Below are 17,646 nucleotides of genomic sequence, written 5' to 3' on the forward strand. Positions count from 1 at the left end.
AAATTTGTCAGTAGAAGACTGACATGAGAACAGAGGTCTAGACGGTCAATCAGAGCCCCAGGTTGCTATAAGGTGACATTTGAAACTTAAGTAATATAGTATGACTTTTAAATAGATTCTTTTGAAAATTAGACATCCTATAGTTAATACTATTTTTATTCTATTTCTCTTTTCTTTAATACTGCTTTGGGGGAATCTGTTAAACACACTTCTTCATTCATCATCCTTCTGACAGTTTCACTTCCAGTAAACTGTCAAATCTATAGCCATTATCCTCCTTTCCTTAACTCCTTTCCCTTTGTTACCATAGGGGAAAAAGTCCATGATTTTTGTTCACACTGAAAACTACAAGTTATCCCCATGAGGAATTTGCTGCTACTATTTATCATAAGTAATTTTTAATTGGTTTTATTCCAAGAACTTTGAGATAAGAGGTATTCATAAAATGTTATCTGAAGCATTTCTGCCTTTTATTGTTTCTTTACCACTCTTGACACTTTTATTGAATAAGGAGTAGAATTAAGAAAGAAATAGCAAATAATACCTGATCTTAGAAAATAGAAATTTATCAAAATATGATGCTGGACCACAAATTAGAACTTGCGGTGTGATCTGACTATAAAGAAGTAATGTCAGGCTGAGTAAAAGGGAAGTATTTTAAGATGGACATGTAGCAATAGGATAAAGAAAAATTCTGAGAATTTTTCAAAATATCAATAGTTAATTTTAGTTTTAGGAAAATACCAGTCAGGGAGAACAAATTTAAATGAAAAAGAACACAAAAAGTAACTCATTCAATAAATATTTGAGTGCCTAGTATGTATTAGGTCCTATTTTAGGCACTAAAATGTAAAGGATTTACTTATGAATATATTGGAAGGTTAAAGCCTATACATTGCTAAGTTATTATATGGCTGTCTATATAGGAATCTGAAGTATAGTACTAACAATTAATGGCAAATGTCTTTCTTTCTGATGGAGAAACTCAGGCATGCTATTTTATTTATTCAACTTGCCCATGGTCAAACAATGAGATAATGAGAGATATTAGAATCATATAGGGGGTAATTAGAATCATATTGGGGTAATTAGGTTTATTTATTTATATCTATTTACTTATTTTTAACAGAAGTACTGGGGATTGAACCCAGGACCTCGTGCGTGCTAAGCACGCACTCTGCCCTCCCCACCTAGAATCATATTTTTGATTCAGATTCTAAACAGGTTACTCCCCATTAATTAGGCAATTAATATGATTTTCAGAATAAGACTATATTCAAAGCCGTGTAAAACTTTGGAAGATTGGATTGGGAGTTTAGTTACCACTGAAATTCCTTCTGTTTTTAAATTACAATTTAAGAGAGAGTTTAAATGAGGCCTGAACTAATTAAAAGTAAAATATGATACCACATAAAGCTTTAAAAGCTACTTTGAAGTCGTGTCATGGATTTGCAGCTCTCTCAGTTAAGTCCGTAAATGGTAGTGAACATAACGGTGAAAGTGTGCCTTGTATGGGCTCAGTGACTTGGCTTTTTGCCCGTGCCTGGGCTGCCTCTCCTTTACCGTATGCCTTGCAAATATATGCTGCTTCTTGGAAACAAAGAAGACTTTTTAGAGGAAATACGAGTAAATTAGTATAAATCAGCAGTTCCCAGAGTATATGCCAAGAGAATATTGAGGGATTTTTTAATCTGATAAAAAATGGTTTTTGTTTGGGAAAAACTGATTTGAATAGTTTATTTGCTCTGGGACATTACAAGTCTTTGATATGCCAGTATGCATGGGAACACTCCAACAGGGAATTACAGCATCCACATATTTATTGGAAGGGAAAACCTAATTTTGAAAAATACCTTACTAATATTCCATGGAATACACTTTGGGAACTGGTACAAATCCATCCCTATTAGAAAAAGATTGAAAGCATGTGCCCTATTTCATTGTTATGTACAACACTCTTTTTCGATTTATTTCTAACTAGATTTTATTTTTATGGAAAACTGGTATCAGGTAGATAGTAAGTCGTAGGAGTAAGTATTCCCTGTCTGTCTGGTTGTTAGAATATAACTACCTGTGAAAATCTTCTATTAGATTTCTTTTTTTAATGAGTAGATATTCCTAAAGTAAAATATATTTATAGAGAATTTCTCTATTTTTAAATTGCAGACGTTGGGGATCAGCCAGGTGAGGTAGGTTATTCAGGCTCTCCTGCAGAGGCACCTCCAAGCAAGTCACCATCCATGCCGTCACTAAACCAGACTTGGCCTGAGCTGAATCAGAGCAGTGAGGTTAGCAAAGCTTGCCTTTTCTTTCACTAACATTAACTTTTTTAAGGTAAGAAGTTTCAAGCAGAGAAATTTTAGCATATAGTTCTTGCAGCATGCATGCCTGGTTGAGGGACCATATCAAATGTGATTATGGTAGATGTTTGTAATGCTGTGACTCTTGGAGGTTTTCAAAGTACTTCTTCGTGTATCACGTAGTTTCCACCACTCCTCCCTACTAAAACCCTGTGAGTTAGAGGGGGCAGATGCGTGAACTTAACAGTCAAAAGGATGATTGGACAAAATATCTCATAGCCAGAAAGGGCCAAAGGCTGAGATTTGAACACAGGTCCTTTGACATTCAGTCATCTAGCACACTCACTGTATCACACTGCCTTCTCATCCCTGTAAACGAGGTCTGGGATGACACATTTGTAGTATTAGTATTGGAAGTGATATGAGAAGCCACTAAACCAACTTTCCACATGAAAAAAGTATTTTCTACAGCCCAGGATATTCATAATAATTTATTTTATTTATTATAAAATGGAATGATTTAACTCTATTAAATGCAGTGGTTAAAGACCACTTTATATAAAGACCACGTTTTACAAGACTAAGCACAGCATGCAAAACAGAATTTGAGACAAACATATTCCCCCTCCCTCCACTACTTTGCAACTCCATTATATAAAACAATGAAAGTAAAGCCACTGTGATTAGAATAAGGGAAGCAGTCCTGCCTCCCCAAAACACCCCTAAGGGCCCTCTGTAAACCTCAGTGATCTGTAGAACTCCAGTTGAAAACCACTGCTCAGCCTGTTAGAGCAGTTTTCTTTGTGAACAAGTTATTTTCTTTTTCTTCAGAGTTTTTTTTTTGTCACTTTTAGATAGTGCTACAAATGTAAATGTTGACTTTCAGGGAAAAACTCAGCTCTGTGCTTTCCATGTCTTTTAAAGCTGGAAAAGGACAGGGCTTAGGAGACACTAGTTAATTTTGGACAATGCAAAACAGAGAAGTAACTGGCGGTTTAAAGTACTTGCTGCTGCTTTATGACATAATCACAGGTACCTTATATAGACATTATAACATACCATCCATCATGCTGTCAGATATAAAACCATTCATAATAAGTGTTTTTCTGTAGGGAAGATATATGCCTTGAAAGAATTTACTAGTAGAAAGTAGAGAATAAGGTCAGTGTTCTTGAAACCACTGTTTTTACTGCATTTATTCATTTCTGTCATTTTTAAAAAGCAGTATCAGATTAAAAGACTATGTTTATTGATAGCAGTTTATAAATAAAAGCAACTCATTTGTCTCAATTCTAAAGCCCATCTTCTAAATAAAATCACATGTGATCATTAAAGACTAGGAATGGAAATCCCTTTCAAATCTGATTTAAGCAGTTGCATTTTCCTTAAATATTCCTAGCAAGTTTCATTTTGTAGTATTTGCTAATTAAGGACATGGATGTCATAATTTTTTTTTTACTGTGTGGAAAGTCAGTGTTACTAAAACTAACATTGAATCTTGACATATTTTAATATTTTTAAAAATCTACTTAGAATATGAAATTTGTATTTAAATTCTCTACCTCAAAGCACTAATACTTTTTCAACAGATGTTTATTCAGCACCTGCAAATATGGATGAGGCACTGTAGGGGCTAACAATAACAATATCACTAATAATAATAGCTAACATTTAATTGAGTGCTTTTGATGTGCCAGTTCTGTCCAAAAAGCTCTTTACATACATTAACTCTTCATATCCTCATGGCAATACTATGACATAGGTATTACTAATCTAATGTTACAGATGGTGAAATTGGAACACAGTGAGTTTAGGTGACTTGCCTAAGGGTGCACAGCACAACTAGGATTTTAGTAGTCTTGTTCCTTAACCCTTACACCAAAGTTACAAAGATAAAGAGTATTTCTCTGCTCTCCACGTAGCTTACATACAGTCTTGTAAAACCAAGTAAAATCTCATTCATGTCACCAAATAAGTAAATAAATATCTTCTTTTTTGGAAAAAATATTCTCCATCTAAACTTTCCTCCATAGTTAGATAATTAGGATTTTAAAAATTCCTTCTGTACATGTGCAACAATAATTATTGAAGAAACTAATTACATTAATAAATATTGGTAAGTCACTTCCCTGAAGTGATGTCCCATGATAAAAGTGGATTATTGTGCATTTTCCGTGTTCAGGAAACACTTTGAATGTATCACTATTTCTTAGTATATCTTAATTTTCACGATTTTAAAACTAATGTAGGGAAAGCTGTTGAATGATTGCATTGGCCAATTTCATAGATAATTTTTTATCAATGTGTTCATTTGCTGATATTTAATTTCTACCTGTCATCTCAAATTGAATATCACTATTTGAAATAGTAAGTCGAACTTTGAAGCATAAAAATGTATACTTTCCCAAATTGAATTATAAAAAGACGATTTTGGTCAATGGAGTAGATGTGTCTGTGTGTAAACATTCGTGTGTATATATTGTATATGTGCAGATGTTTTTCCTTCTTCAGAGTATAACTAACTGAAAATTCTTAAGAATCAAATTATGATGATAATTTTAATACAATTCTGATATAAAAATCCTGTACTATTTATTACTAAGATTTTCAAATGGAATTTACTGAAATTAATAATCACTTGTCACTCCACCTAGATTGAGGTATGATATTTGTGTACCTCTTTTAGAAGAGTAGTATTTTATATCAAAATACATCTTCTATATATAACACATACTCAGTTGCTTGATTTGCTCTCATTTTGGCCGCATTCTGATTTTTCTAGCATGGGGTTGGAGGCGGGTGCCTGATTGGCAGTTCTGTCTTGTGGTCTGGCATGGCCTTGTTCGTAATGCTGATTGCAGGGGTTGACTTGCTACAGATTGACATAAGCTCAAACATATATTAATTCCAGAATTCTCTGCATTATTTTCTCAATTATATTTTATTAAATATCTGTACATACGTATAAAATATGTGCACGTACATAGTAGAATCATCTTTCAGGGGTCGCACTGGCAAGTCTCACTGACTTGCTTTGTTTTGACCAAAGCTGGTACTCAAGACTCATTAGCATCACTGAACCAGTGCATTAACGTTTGAATTTTAAAAGAAGGATTTGAAGTTACTCTTTCTCTAGTCAAGACAAAGCCCTTTATATTTTTATTTTGTCATCATTTATACCACTTAAACTCTTATTCCTTTATTGCGTTTTGAGTTTGAATTCTGTAAGGCTGTGAATCTCTTCCATAGAGATTTCAGTAAATTGTTACTGTACATTTGATTGTGAAGCTGCTCACTTTACGTTATAAGATGACCCAGCACAGATAAGTATAAAATGTTTATGGAAGAAAAGAACTTAGGAATTTTGTCAGGCCTATGAAACACAACTTGCAGTGCAACCTCTGAATTACTTTGCTAAATCTTCTCCAGTGATCTTTTACTCCATCTTTCTCATCATGCTGACTTGTCTCTCCTCTGTCTGTTCAGCAGTGGGAGACATTTAGTGAACGCTCTTCAAGCTCACAAACTCTGACCCAATTTGATTCTAACATTGCACCAGCTGATCCTGTAAGTCAATCACTTAGCTTGCTTGTTTGAAATTAATTTTATTAACCCAAATTTCCATTCATTATGGTTTTTAGCTGATATGCATGATTCAGTGGAGTGCTTAGAGGAAAATGGTGGCAGGCTTTTCAATTTTTGTGTGCTTAATGGTGGAAAGAACATTTTTTTTAACCATTCTTCGTATTTTCTAGTTATTTCAGTGAGAGAAAACTGTATGTTTTTAAAATCTGGTACATGTGTCTAAAGAAGCATTTTGTGACAGTTTAATTGACTTGTTTTCATCTGCTAATTGAATGTATGTTTTATTAAACATATACTGCTATCAGTGTAATGACACTTAGTTACTATTTTGTTTGTATGCCTACACATCATGTAGTATGTACTGTGTATGTAAATATACAGTGTCATCTTTTATTTTAACAGTCCGGATAGTATAGCTTTAACTTAATTAGTATGTTGAATTCTGTTGTGAGAGACTCAAGTTTAGTAAAAACAATGCAGAGTTATTGGTCAAAGATTCCCATTGTGCAGGAGAGCCTCTGTCTTGTCTTCCTGTGGTTCACTGTGTTGCTTTGAAAATGCTACAAAGTTCACATCCTGATTTAAAAAATAAATTCTATCCCCATAGATTTAACTTCATATATGCTCCCCCTGTCCCTCAAGTTATTTGAAACCTTCAAAACCTTAGCTGTTAATCATTCTTCTCACTGTTCACTCCTGCTTTTTCTTTTATTTTTTTTCCCCCTTTTTAAGAGAGGGACTTGCTCGTAAGAACCTTTCAAAAGGGAAGGAGGAAGTAAGTAGGAAGGGGAGAAGAGTGTAAAGGTAGGATTTTTTAAAAAGTAAGTAGGAAGGGGAGAAGAGTGTAAAGGTAGGATTTTTTTAAATGAGTTCAGTGGAAAGATATGGAGAAACTGACAAGAGGCACTCAAAGACAGCCAGCATTTATTAATTAAATGTAAAAATAGTCTTGTTATTTAATGTGGATTTGGGAGAAGTGGTATTTAAAGACAAAGACATCTTCAACATTTTAAGTTAATGGATTTTTGGGTGTGTTTTATAATTTTAAAGAATTTATATCTATTTGAAGTAGAATGCTATTATACTAAATTCAAGCAGATAATGTATTTAAGTGTTTTAAGTATTTACTTCATAATTTATTAATTATTCAGAGACTAATTAATATGTAGCTTATCTGTGCCTTTGGCCTCTCTTACTACTTTGAGAACATTAATCTTTGATTTTCATCTCTGAAAAACAGAGGAGAAATAAAAAGGCAACACTTAATTTTTGCTGCTTATTAGCAGCTGTAATTAAGGTGTCTTGGGAAGTGACAGTTGCTATAAACTAAAAGAAAGTTTTAGGCCTGAGTTTCATTTCTCCATATTATTCTTATCTTCTACTTACACAGTCAAGTTAATTTTGTTTAAAGTACTTTATAGGTCCTGAAGGGCATAGCAATAAAGAGACTCTTTTACTCTCTAACCCTTAACAGATACTGAACATAACAATTCATTATGGTTATGATTTTTTGTCAGGCCAAGAAAGAACATTAAACATAAAAATTTAGAACTCAGAGACAAAATAAATTGACTCATGACAGACAGGAAATTCAGAGAAATAGTTGACTTAATAACAGCAATGCTCTAGTCAGTTCTTGGAAATAATACCCAGATTTGTTAATTTCATCTCTCATGTTTTAGATGTTATGGTTCAATACTTTTATTTCCGGTGTGGCAGGAGGCTCTAGGAAAGAAAATTAAAAATGGTTAATTGACATTCTAAACTTGAATTTAGACATGTAAATTTGATGAAGTTGGGAGTCTTAAATTGTTATAATCTGGTACCTAGATACATCTTTTTTTCTTTTATGGTGGCAAACTTAAATCTAAATTTTGTTCCCCAACTAGTAGTCTCACTTTAAACTTTCAATTAGTAGAATGCCCTGTTCCCACAGAGGGTCTGAGTTTCTTAACCTTCATATAATTCTTACCTGACCTTTTGCCTATCTATAGAACATAGCCTGTAGCCACAATCCCAAATGACCCTTTGCAAGGCTTATATAAATAGAGATTATAAATAAGTAAGGTCCATTCAGATTAGAAGAGAATCACACAGGAGAAAAAGAACACTATAGTTCTGGTACGTGTGTAGAAATACTTACTGGAATAATTTTTAAAAGCTAAAATTTGATAATTAGATATTTGCTTAATAAAATTTAAGTCTTTGAAGAGCTCTAAACTATTCTGTAGCACTTAAAGACAGCTATCAACAGTGCAGTGACCTCACATGCAAACTGAGATGGTTAATTACTAGGCTTCCAGAATTGTTATGAAATTGAGTTCCTGATATCTCATTGCCAGAAACTTTTACTTTTTTTGAACTGCTTATCAGTTAATAGCTTCTGATGAATCTGTTTCTGCTAGGATAGTCCAGACTTATGAGAAGTGCAGTGTACTAGTCTTTGCCATGATTTAGGTCTGATCTTGAGTGCTGCAGAATGTCTGAGTGTGAGAAGGGAATTAGTTCGATCGCTGATTATGCCCAGCCAACTCACCTGATTTAGTGGAGCCCCTTTCCAGGTGTCTGATATTCTCTGGGAATACAAAGATGTCAAAAAAAATTCCAGTCTTAAGTAGACCACAGCTTAATCATTGTAAGTTGATGACTATAATATAGCTGATTGTGGTAATTATCTTGTGTAGCCGTGAACAAAACTGTGGGCAGAGAACTGTGGGCTGACTCAGCCCAGTATGTTTGGGGCAGTTTCTACACAAGAGGTTATGTTTGTGTGCTGAGTTTTGAATGAGACTCTGCTGGTAGAGGTGGGCAAGGACATTCCAGGCAGAGAGAATATCATGAACAGTTAGTTCAGTGCAGAGTGTAGGGTAGATGTGTATGGGGGAGTGAGGGGGTGCTAAAGAAGTGGTTAGAACCTGACTGGAAAGATCTTTGTGTGCTAGACCAAAGATCTGAACTTAATCTCATAGACACTGGGAGCTAACAAGAAGTACCGTGGTAGATGGGGGTGCCGAAGAAGTATCTGGGGGAGTTCAGGCAACAATATGAAGGATTGTCGGGATCAAGATGAGCACCTGAACTAAGTGGCACGGGCACAGAAAGGAGGCAGGGCTGGACTCAGGCAGACAGGATAGAAGGATGTAAGGCAAGTAGGAAATAGAGAGAGATGAGCACACTCGAATAGTCAATATTAAGTGCTGAATTGTATAAAATCAAGTATCTAAATACATGATAACATGTGTGCCATGAGTGATTAGGAACAGGTTTCCTAAAGGCTTTGGGTGATTTGAAGAAGTAGAAGAAAGTTGGCTGAGCCTGCCAGTCAGTCTTTATACTTTTTTCTCTATTTTTAAATTTAGGAATGCTAATTTGGAGCAGAAAAAGTGTTACTTAGGCATCTTGTGGCTCAGGACTCAGAGATTTATAGGCATTTATGGTTCTTCTTCATTGGATGTGGAAATACTTAAAGCCAAAGCTCTTTATCCTGCTGCACATCACAGTCACAAACGGAGCTTCTGATCCAGTAGTCTGAGGTTGGGTCTGATGATCATCTGTGTAAAGCTCTTCCAGGAATTGCCTTGTCTACCAATAGTGGGATCCATTGGATTAAAGCTACTGCAGGCTTATAGCAGCCAGTAGTTGTATGACTAAAGTGTGCAATAGAAAATTGATTTGCTGGTATAGAAATTTCTACATATTATTTAGAGGATGGATGGAACATTCATGATTTTCTTTTCTTGGGTCATTATTATAACATCCCTTTATTGAACTGGAAATATATGAAAAGGCTACTTTAAATATTTGTTATAAGTTTTATAAATCTGACTTTACACACAGACACAGAATATATATTAGATCAGTATTTTGAGGTAAAGCATCTAATAAGTCTTCTTTGCTTGTTTTTTCCTAGTTTGTTTTGGGTTTAGAAAAAGAACTTATTGTCTCATGAACTATCCTACCTTCTCCTTTAATCTTGCCTGATAATGTTAAATTTTGATTCTCATAGCAGTTATTTCTGCTATTAAAATTGTGGGTTAAGAAAATAGTAGAGTTACTCTTAAAGTCTTGTTTTTCATAACCGTAACCATAACAGACAACATTGTGAGTGTGTTGTTAATAATTTCCTGAGCATGACTCATTATTATGTGAGAAATACAAACTTTTCTCCATCTATTATGTTCATCTTTATGATTTGAGAATTGTAGGGGAGATGTTAGTTCAGACTGATTTGATAATACATGAACCCTGTCCAGAATCTCACTGGTGTGGGGGCAGGAAATTACTGTAAATGCATGTATCAGTATAATTGCAGTAAAGAATTCATTTGTTATAAGTGAATGTAGAGATTATAAGAGTAAGCCAAGGAGACCTGTCAAACAGGAGATGGTATGCCAGAGCTGACCTTGCTCTAGTAGAGGTATGGTGTTACTCTCTAGCAGAGGTGTGGTAACACTGTCACCAAAACAGTGTCTAGTTTAAATTGCAGGGTCGTTACCTGTCACACTAAGTTGTAAATTTAACTCAAAACTGTTCGAAATTTAGAGATCTCAAGTACAGTCCTTAGCAGCAGCACCTACAGAATATGAGCTGACTCCTCATGGAAGGAGCTGAGTTCCTGTCACAGTGTTTTTCAGCTGGTGTATTAAGCTAAATGCTTGATCCCATTCTGGCCCCTCCCCTAGGGGGCCTTAGCCCCCTGCGCCAGGGGCCATGCCTACCTGGGCATCCAGATGCGCCTTTCTCTTTTTCTTCAGTTTCTGAGAGGCTGCCATTTTCTTCCTTGCCTTATATTCTTGTCAGTCTTTCCAAAAGTCTGTTCTACCAGTTCCTTTATGAACTCCTTTAACTTGCCACTCATGTCTTAAGTTTAGGATTATGAGATGTATTATAGTCATGAAAAAGTTTAAGGAAAGTATTAAAGAGTAGGAGTCTTACTTATCCTGACTCTTAAAAAATGGGTTCCTTTGTGGAAGTTTTATGCATGAATTTTAAACAGTTCTATAGAACTAATCTATAGAAAGTATGTTTCATGACTGCTGTTACAATATGACAGGCATCTCATTAACTTTTTTTTTATATATGGAAAAGAAAAGTGTCAGTTTTCTTGAGCAGTTTAGTGAAAATGAGTTCATCTGCTAATTAGTCTTTGGATTCTCATGAAATAGTTCACTTTAACCTCCAAAGTTCAGATTTGTATAATTCCATCGGATCATTTCACACTTTGCCTTTAAATGGTCTTTAACTATATTTTTATAAGATCAGTTTTTTCCTCAAATCTTTAGTCACTCAAGGTTAAAATGTACTTTTCATAAAAGAAACTAGATTATTAGGCATATGTAGTAAAACTTGATTTTTTAAATATAATTCTAGAACTTTTTAATTAAAAAATCAATTTTCATGTTTGCCTTAGTGTGAATGAGAAACTCTATCCACCAGTTTTTAAAGTGTTATTAGTTTTGGTTATTTCATAATATCTGCTTGGCATTTTTTTTAATACAGAATTCTGTGTTTCCCCCATTTGTGTGTAGGATACTGCTATTGTTCATCCAGTTCCCATTCGTATGACTCCAAGCAAAATCCACATGCAGGAAATGGAACTTAAAAGAACTGGCAGCGGTAAGGAAGCGATTGCTGGGTTGTATTTTAATTTAGTGGGTTGTATTTTAAATTAGCATCAAACTAGAAAACAGATTTCAAGTTCAGATTTCTCTTGTTAATTGTTATTTTTTAGCATAGTACTTTCTACAATGATATACTTATTATGTGTGTGTGCTTGTATATATATTTTAATTTATATTATAGTTGTAAAAAGCAAATTACTGAACTTATTAAGTTTTTAAATAAGGACATTTGAAAAATGTGACTTTTCTAATACACTGGGTTTCTATGATCATTGTTGTGAATATACATTTAAAGTATATTCAAATTTTAACTGAAGAAGTATATGTTAAAATGAATTTTGGCTTTGAAATTGTATGTTTTGCTTGAACTCTTGAAGCTTCTCCTCATTTTAGATTAAAACGTTTTAGTTACAGTCTCTAAAAGGTAGATTTGTTTTCTGTTTATGTCAACAACATAAATTATTTATTTTACAGTCATTTGTGTGGTGATTTGTTTAACTAATTACCCTTCAGGGATAAAATTAACCAAGTGTGAACATGCAGATTGACTTTTTCATTATAAAGTATCTTCTATTTGGGCAGGAAACAAAATTCTATATAAAAAGATTTAAATTTGTTCTGTTAAAATATTATTTTGTCTTAATATTTCGTGGATTTACCTACTACTTTGGAGTATGGAAGTGAAGTCTTATACTGTGAGGTTTATAAATTGATTAATTCAGATGCCTGTATCTTGTATTTAACTCTCTTAGATCATACTAATCCCACTAGCCCATTGCTTGTGAAAACATCTGACCTTTCTGAAGAAAATAAGATAAATTCTTCAGTGAAATTTGCTTCTGGAAATACTGTAGGTAAGTGAAAGATAGCATTACATCTTCCATTTGAAGTTTATTAAGTCTGGATTTAGAGTTTGAATAATTCAAATGTATAGCCATTTAATATTATCTTCACTGAGAATAATGGAGAGAATAGTCAGTCTTTTTAAATGCCCTGCCCTCTGTATGAGTAAGTGGTTGCCCAGTGCCACCTGACCTTCAAGGGAGGCCTGCTATTTGCCTGCCTCTCAGCCAGATTTAGTACATTGGCTCTACCCCACTGGCTCCTTTGTTTCTCTCTGACAAGAAGTTGTGTATATATTCATTCACTGAGCCAGTGTCTTACATTCTGTAGGGAAGACGAGAAAAAGAAAAACAAAAAAGTAACATATCTTAGGAGGTAATTAACACCCTGGATAAAAATAAAGTTGTGAAAGGGGAGAGAGAGACATTTTAAATGAGGTGATCAAAGAAAGCCTTACCAAAAGATGACATTTGAATTAAAACTTGAAGGAGACAAGGGATTCAGCTGTGTGAATATCTGAAGGGAAGACATTTAAGGCACAAGCAACAGCAAATGTGAAGCTCTGGTTTAGGAAAGATGCCTTATTTACTTCTAGTGGGAACAGCAAGTAAACACCTGGAATAGAACTAGTTAGTAAATTTGGCAGGCATAGGCAGCAAGCAGGAGAGTAGTAACTGCAGAGCAGTGGGAGACTGACTTTTACTGAGTAAGATAAAAAGCCATTAGAAGGTTTTGAATGGAGAAGTGACTTAATCTGACCTTCTTAACAAGATCATTCTGGCTGCTGTATTGGTAGTAGACCAGAAGAAGGCAAGAGTTGAAATAGAGAATGATCCTTTTAGGAGACAGTTATAATAACACAAGCAAGGAAAGATGATGGCTTGGCCTAGGGTGGTAGCAGTAGAAGTGCTGAGAAGTGGTCAGGTTCTGGCTAGATTCTTGTAGAAGACCATAGGATTTGCGTGCCTATGTAATAGAGGATGAGAAAGCCAAGTCAAGGGTGGTTCAAGGGACTTAAGCCAGAGCAGCTAGAAAGTGAGGAAGTCTGTGGTAGGAGAAGGTTTGTGGGGTCAGAGTAGGAGTTCAGTTTTGGACGTCTTAAGTTTGAGATGTCTATTAGAACATCCAAATGGAAATATGTTAGTTTTAGCATCATTCTTGTACCAGTTAAATAAACTTGTCAGTGGTTTGACAAGAAAAGGGAAAGGGATACATTTTGAAACAAAACTAAACCAATTAACCAGTACCTTCCGTTTATAACTCTTGAAAGGTATGTAGTAGTATTTCTTCAAGTTATCCCTAGAGTATCTTTTAAAATTTCTTTATTGCATCACAAGTGTTAGTCTGCTGCTGAGATCCTCTGCTCCTTCCTAAGACGTTGAAGAAATTGAAAATGGTATTTCCTCAGGTGGAAAATTGGTACCTTCTGGCTCATTTCATAAATTGTATTATTGTCTAAGCACATTTTACTCCCTTGTCAAATTAAAAAGTTTTTACATTAATAATTTTTAAATTAGTTTTTTTACCTAAAGCATTTCTAATTTGTTCTTTAAAAATAAATTTTTATTCCAAAAATTATTCACAGTTATTGTAAAAATGTAATAAAAATAAGAAAATAAAAATTATTTATAATCTCACTATTCCACAAATGACCACAATTAACATTCATTGTCAACCTTAATCCTCATTCTGTGCATGTTATATTTTATATGAAATGAAGTTGTAATATATGTACTATTTTGTACCCTCCTTCCATGTAACTTATTTTTAACATTTCTGTCATTAAATATTAACTTTTTAAAATTGTAATTTGTTCTCTGTACATAATATTTTGTTGTAAATTAGTCCATTATTTTTTTGATTTATATTTAATTTTTTAGTTAGTAACACTGTGATGAAATGTTAACCTGTTAGCCAATCTTTGAATGTCTCTGATTTGAAACAATACTTTAGTTATATTTGTTTAGGGTATGTAGAGTAAAAAGTGAAGAAATGATTATTATTAAATAGGATATATCCCATTTATCAGCAGATGGTTACAGTAGTTCAGACTCTTTTACTTCGGATCCAGAACAGATTGGGAACAATGTAACTCGTCAAAGGTCAGTATTTCTGTCAGTAAAAAGCATATTAAAATATCCTGTTACATTTTAATATTTAAAATTATTTAAAACTAAATTATTCTTCAGTTCTTCATATCTCTAAAGGCTGTTAGGTTACCTATTTACGTATATAAATGGGAAATAATTTTGATTCTTTCCAACTTTAAAGAAAAATGAAAAGAGCCTTTATGTCTTCATCATATTCTATAGAAGATTTAAAAAGGGCTAATAACTTCTTGACAATGACAGTTTAATACAGTCCTTTTTGTAGCTCAGCAATGAGAATTTATTTAAGTAAAAAATGTGCAGATTTCGTTTATAGTCTTAAGGGCAAGTACCAAAAGAATTTGGAGTTTTAAAACATCATATGGAAGCACAGCTCAGTGTTGGGCCACCTACCCACCCTGAAGATCTGCATTACATACAACTTTTCAGGCACAAACAAACAAAGATGTGGGATAGGGTAAGGACGGCAAGATCTGTCTGCAAGGGCTTCACCGTCTACTCAAAACTGTGCACAGGACAGAGCATCTTTCTCCTCTGCTTTTCATACATGATTAGATGCTTTTGCCACACACTTGGAGGATATAGAGAGAGACTGGTTATATAGACCCCCCCCAAAAGAGCTCACTCAGTCAGAAGGCTGTTTCTTCATATATCTTAGCATTCTCACTCATTTTGGATTTTAGTTCACTTTTTATTCCTATAAGTAAGGATCAGATTGCCAGAGTCCAAGAGACTCTTTTCAGAATATAGAAGACTTTGGTGGCCAATAAGTGACCCTCGAGGGCGAGTTGAGTGTGAGTATAATCACCTAAAATGAGATGGCCTGTGTCTGCAGGTATGGGCACCACAGATAGTTGAACCAGATTTTACCTCAGCTCACCAAATTCCAAACTTTAAGTTGAAAGCTAACCGTACCTGAAAGTAGAGCTTCTATCTCTTTTTTTGAGTGCATTTTTTTTTTTGGTATATATATATATATTTTTTTTTTTATTGAAGTATAGTGAGTTTACAATGTTGTGTCAATTTCTGGTGTACAGCACAATGCTTCAGTCATACATGAACATACATATATTCATTTTCATATTCTTTTTCCCCATAAGTTACTACAAGATATTGAATATAGTTCCCTGTGCTATACAGTATAAACTTGTTTATCTCTTTTATATATATTAGTATCTGCAAATCTCAAACTCCCAATTTATCCCTTCCCATCCCTTCCCCCTCTGGTAACCATAAGTTTGTTTTCTATGTCTGTGAGAGTTTCTCTTTTTTGAAAATTGGTTTTAGACTAATACTACATTTAACTGAATGGGGGAAACTTGACACTCAAGTCTACTGTGAATTCACATTAATAACTTTCTTTAAATTTTTTGAAATTTCTTAAATGTATAATTATACTGTATAAAGAAGATTATCTGCCATATTAAATAACTACTTGTTGAATGCACACCATAAATGGTGCTCTTTATTCATCTTAGTTCTTGTGTACCCTCTGGAGAAGGTGTCACATCAATAAGATTCTTTGCTGCTTAGCTAAGTTTGACTGCTTAAAAAGAAAGAAGAAAGCAAGCAAAGCTCCAATTCAATAGCATGACCAGTTGTAATGGCAAATTTTGCAGGTCTCATTCAGGAACGTCGCCTGATAATACCGCACCACCTCCTCCCCCTCCAAGGCCACAACCCTCTCATTCTAGATCGTCATCTTTAGATATGAATCGGACCTTTTCAGTCACCACAGGTAGGGTTAGAGAACCAGAATATATAGTAAATTAAGTTAAATTAAATTAATTATTGAATATAAATTAAATATATGTTAAGTTAAAGATACACAATACTTATTTTATTTTCTCTTAATATGTCTTATTTTTTGATATTTGTCTGAAGAAAAATTTTCAATTGAAAAGGTATTAAGTGAGAGGGAGGTTTTTTTCTTTATGACCATCTAAAATGTGTTTGAGTTCAAATGATAAAGATGGGAATCTGAAGGATGCTACAAGAGATTTTAAAAGAATGGTGTGGAGATATCAAGGAAGGGAACTAACACATCTTAAATTTGATTGACAAAAGAGAGAGAAGAGTCACAACTTCCTCCGAGGTTTCAGTTTTTATTTGGTCATATTGTTATTGCATTGATCGAAATAGAAAAGTTAAGTTTGGAGAGTGATAATGTTCTGTTTTGTATATTATGAGTTTAGAATGATGAAGAAAAAGGGAAATCAACAGGCCATTGGACTTGTGGGCCAAGAAAGATTGATATATTATTTGAGAATCATTTACATAGAAATAATAGACTGAAGTATTAAAAGAGAAAATTTGGAAATCTTCGTGTTTAATAGCTAAAGAGCAATCAGAAATATGGGAAGAAAACCAAGAATGTGTAGTATTACGGGAGCAGAGAAGAGCAAGTCAAGAGTGCCTCATGCAGTAGAACAAGAGAAATGAGGCCTGAGAAGAGGCCATGAGATTTGACCACATCTTGACAGTTTTACAGGAAATATATACTTTCCAATACTTACCAGACATTCTTCTGAATCTTTATCATTTGAACACATACATTCAGCCTGTCTGTTCTGCTAGTAAAGTAATGATATATTTACTAAAAAGAAGACTTACGTATTCACACAGGACAGCAACAGGCTGGAGTTGTTGCCCAACCTCCTGCAGTGCCTCCAAGACCACAGCCCTCACAGGTAATGCTCCAAGGTGTTCATTACTAAACATCAGTTACCATAATCCCCTTGGTCAACTTGTCTGTTAGGTATTTGATTCTATTCTAGAATTATTTTGAAGATCAGAGATTGCCCAATTGTTATTAATGCACATTTAATTCACGGAAGCTAACTCTTATTTTAGAATATAAGAAATCTAGTAACGTTTTAAGTTATTTTTTGAAAGAAGCTTAAACGTGAACCAAAGGATAATGTCTTGACAAAAAGGGTTTAGTGGAAAGAATGATAGATTGGGAGATAGGAGATGTCCATATATGTTCTGGATCTAGCATTGAGTCAGAGTGACCTCACTGCATCTCTCTGGATGTGTTGCTGCGTCTGTGAAGGAAGTGTTAGATGACGTCTGCACCCCTGCCAGATCAATTGTTTTCATCTGCATCAAACTATTTTCCAAGACAGATTCTGTATTATAACTTAGTTTTATGTCACTGACTGACTTAGGGCTACCTTTTGTATGAAT

General features: G+C 34.2%; 1 protein-coding gene across 4 annotated transcripts in view; it reads left to right on the plus strand.

Annotated features, from left to right (window-relative positions):
- REPS1 (RALBP1 associated Eps domain containing 1) overlaps nucleotides 1-17,646 on the plus strand; it is a 71,392-nt gene that overhangs the window by 46,743 nt on the left and 7,003 nt on the right. The window contains exons 9-15 of one of the 4 annotated variants that reach the window (XM_031456438.2): nucleotides 2,167-2,288; nucleotides 5,787-5,867; nucleotides 11,414-11,501; nucleotides 12,259-12,360; nucleotides 14,379-14,451; nucleotides 16,077-16,195; nucleotides 17,083-17,147. In XM_031456438.2, coding sequence (XP_031312298.1) covers nucleotides 2,167-2,288; nucleotides 5,787-5,867; nucleotides 11,414-11,501; nucleotides 12,259-12,360; nucleotides 14,379-14,451; nucleotides 16,077-16,195; nucleotides 17,083-17,147 — 650 coding nt within the window. The remainder of the gene's footprint in view (nucleotides 1-2,166; nucleotides 2,289-5,786; nucleotides 5,868-11,413; nucleotides 11,502-12,258; nucleotides 12,361-14,378; nucleotides 14,452-16,076; nucleotides 16,196-17,082; nucleotides 17,148-17,646) is intronic. The other 3 variants (XM_031456439.2, XM_031456441.2, XM_031456442.2) reach the window with 3 other exon arrangements.

This window comes from Camelus dromedarius, chromosome 6 (assembly GCF_036321535.1).
Source record: "Camelus dromedarius isolate mCamDro1 chromosome 6, mCamDro1.pat, whole genome shotgun sequence".
Classification (NCBI taxonomy): domain Eukaryota; kingdom Metazoa; phylum Chordata; class Mammalia; order Artiodactyla; family Camelidae; genus Camelus; species Camelus dromedarius.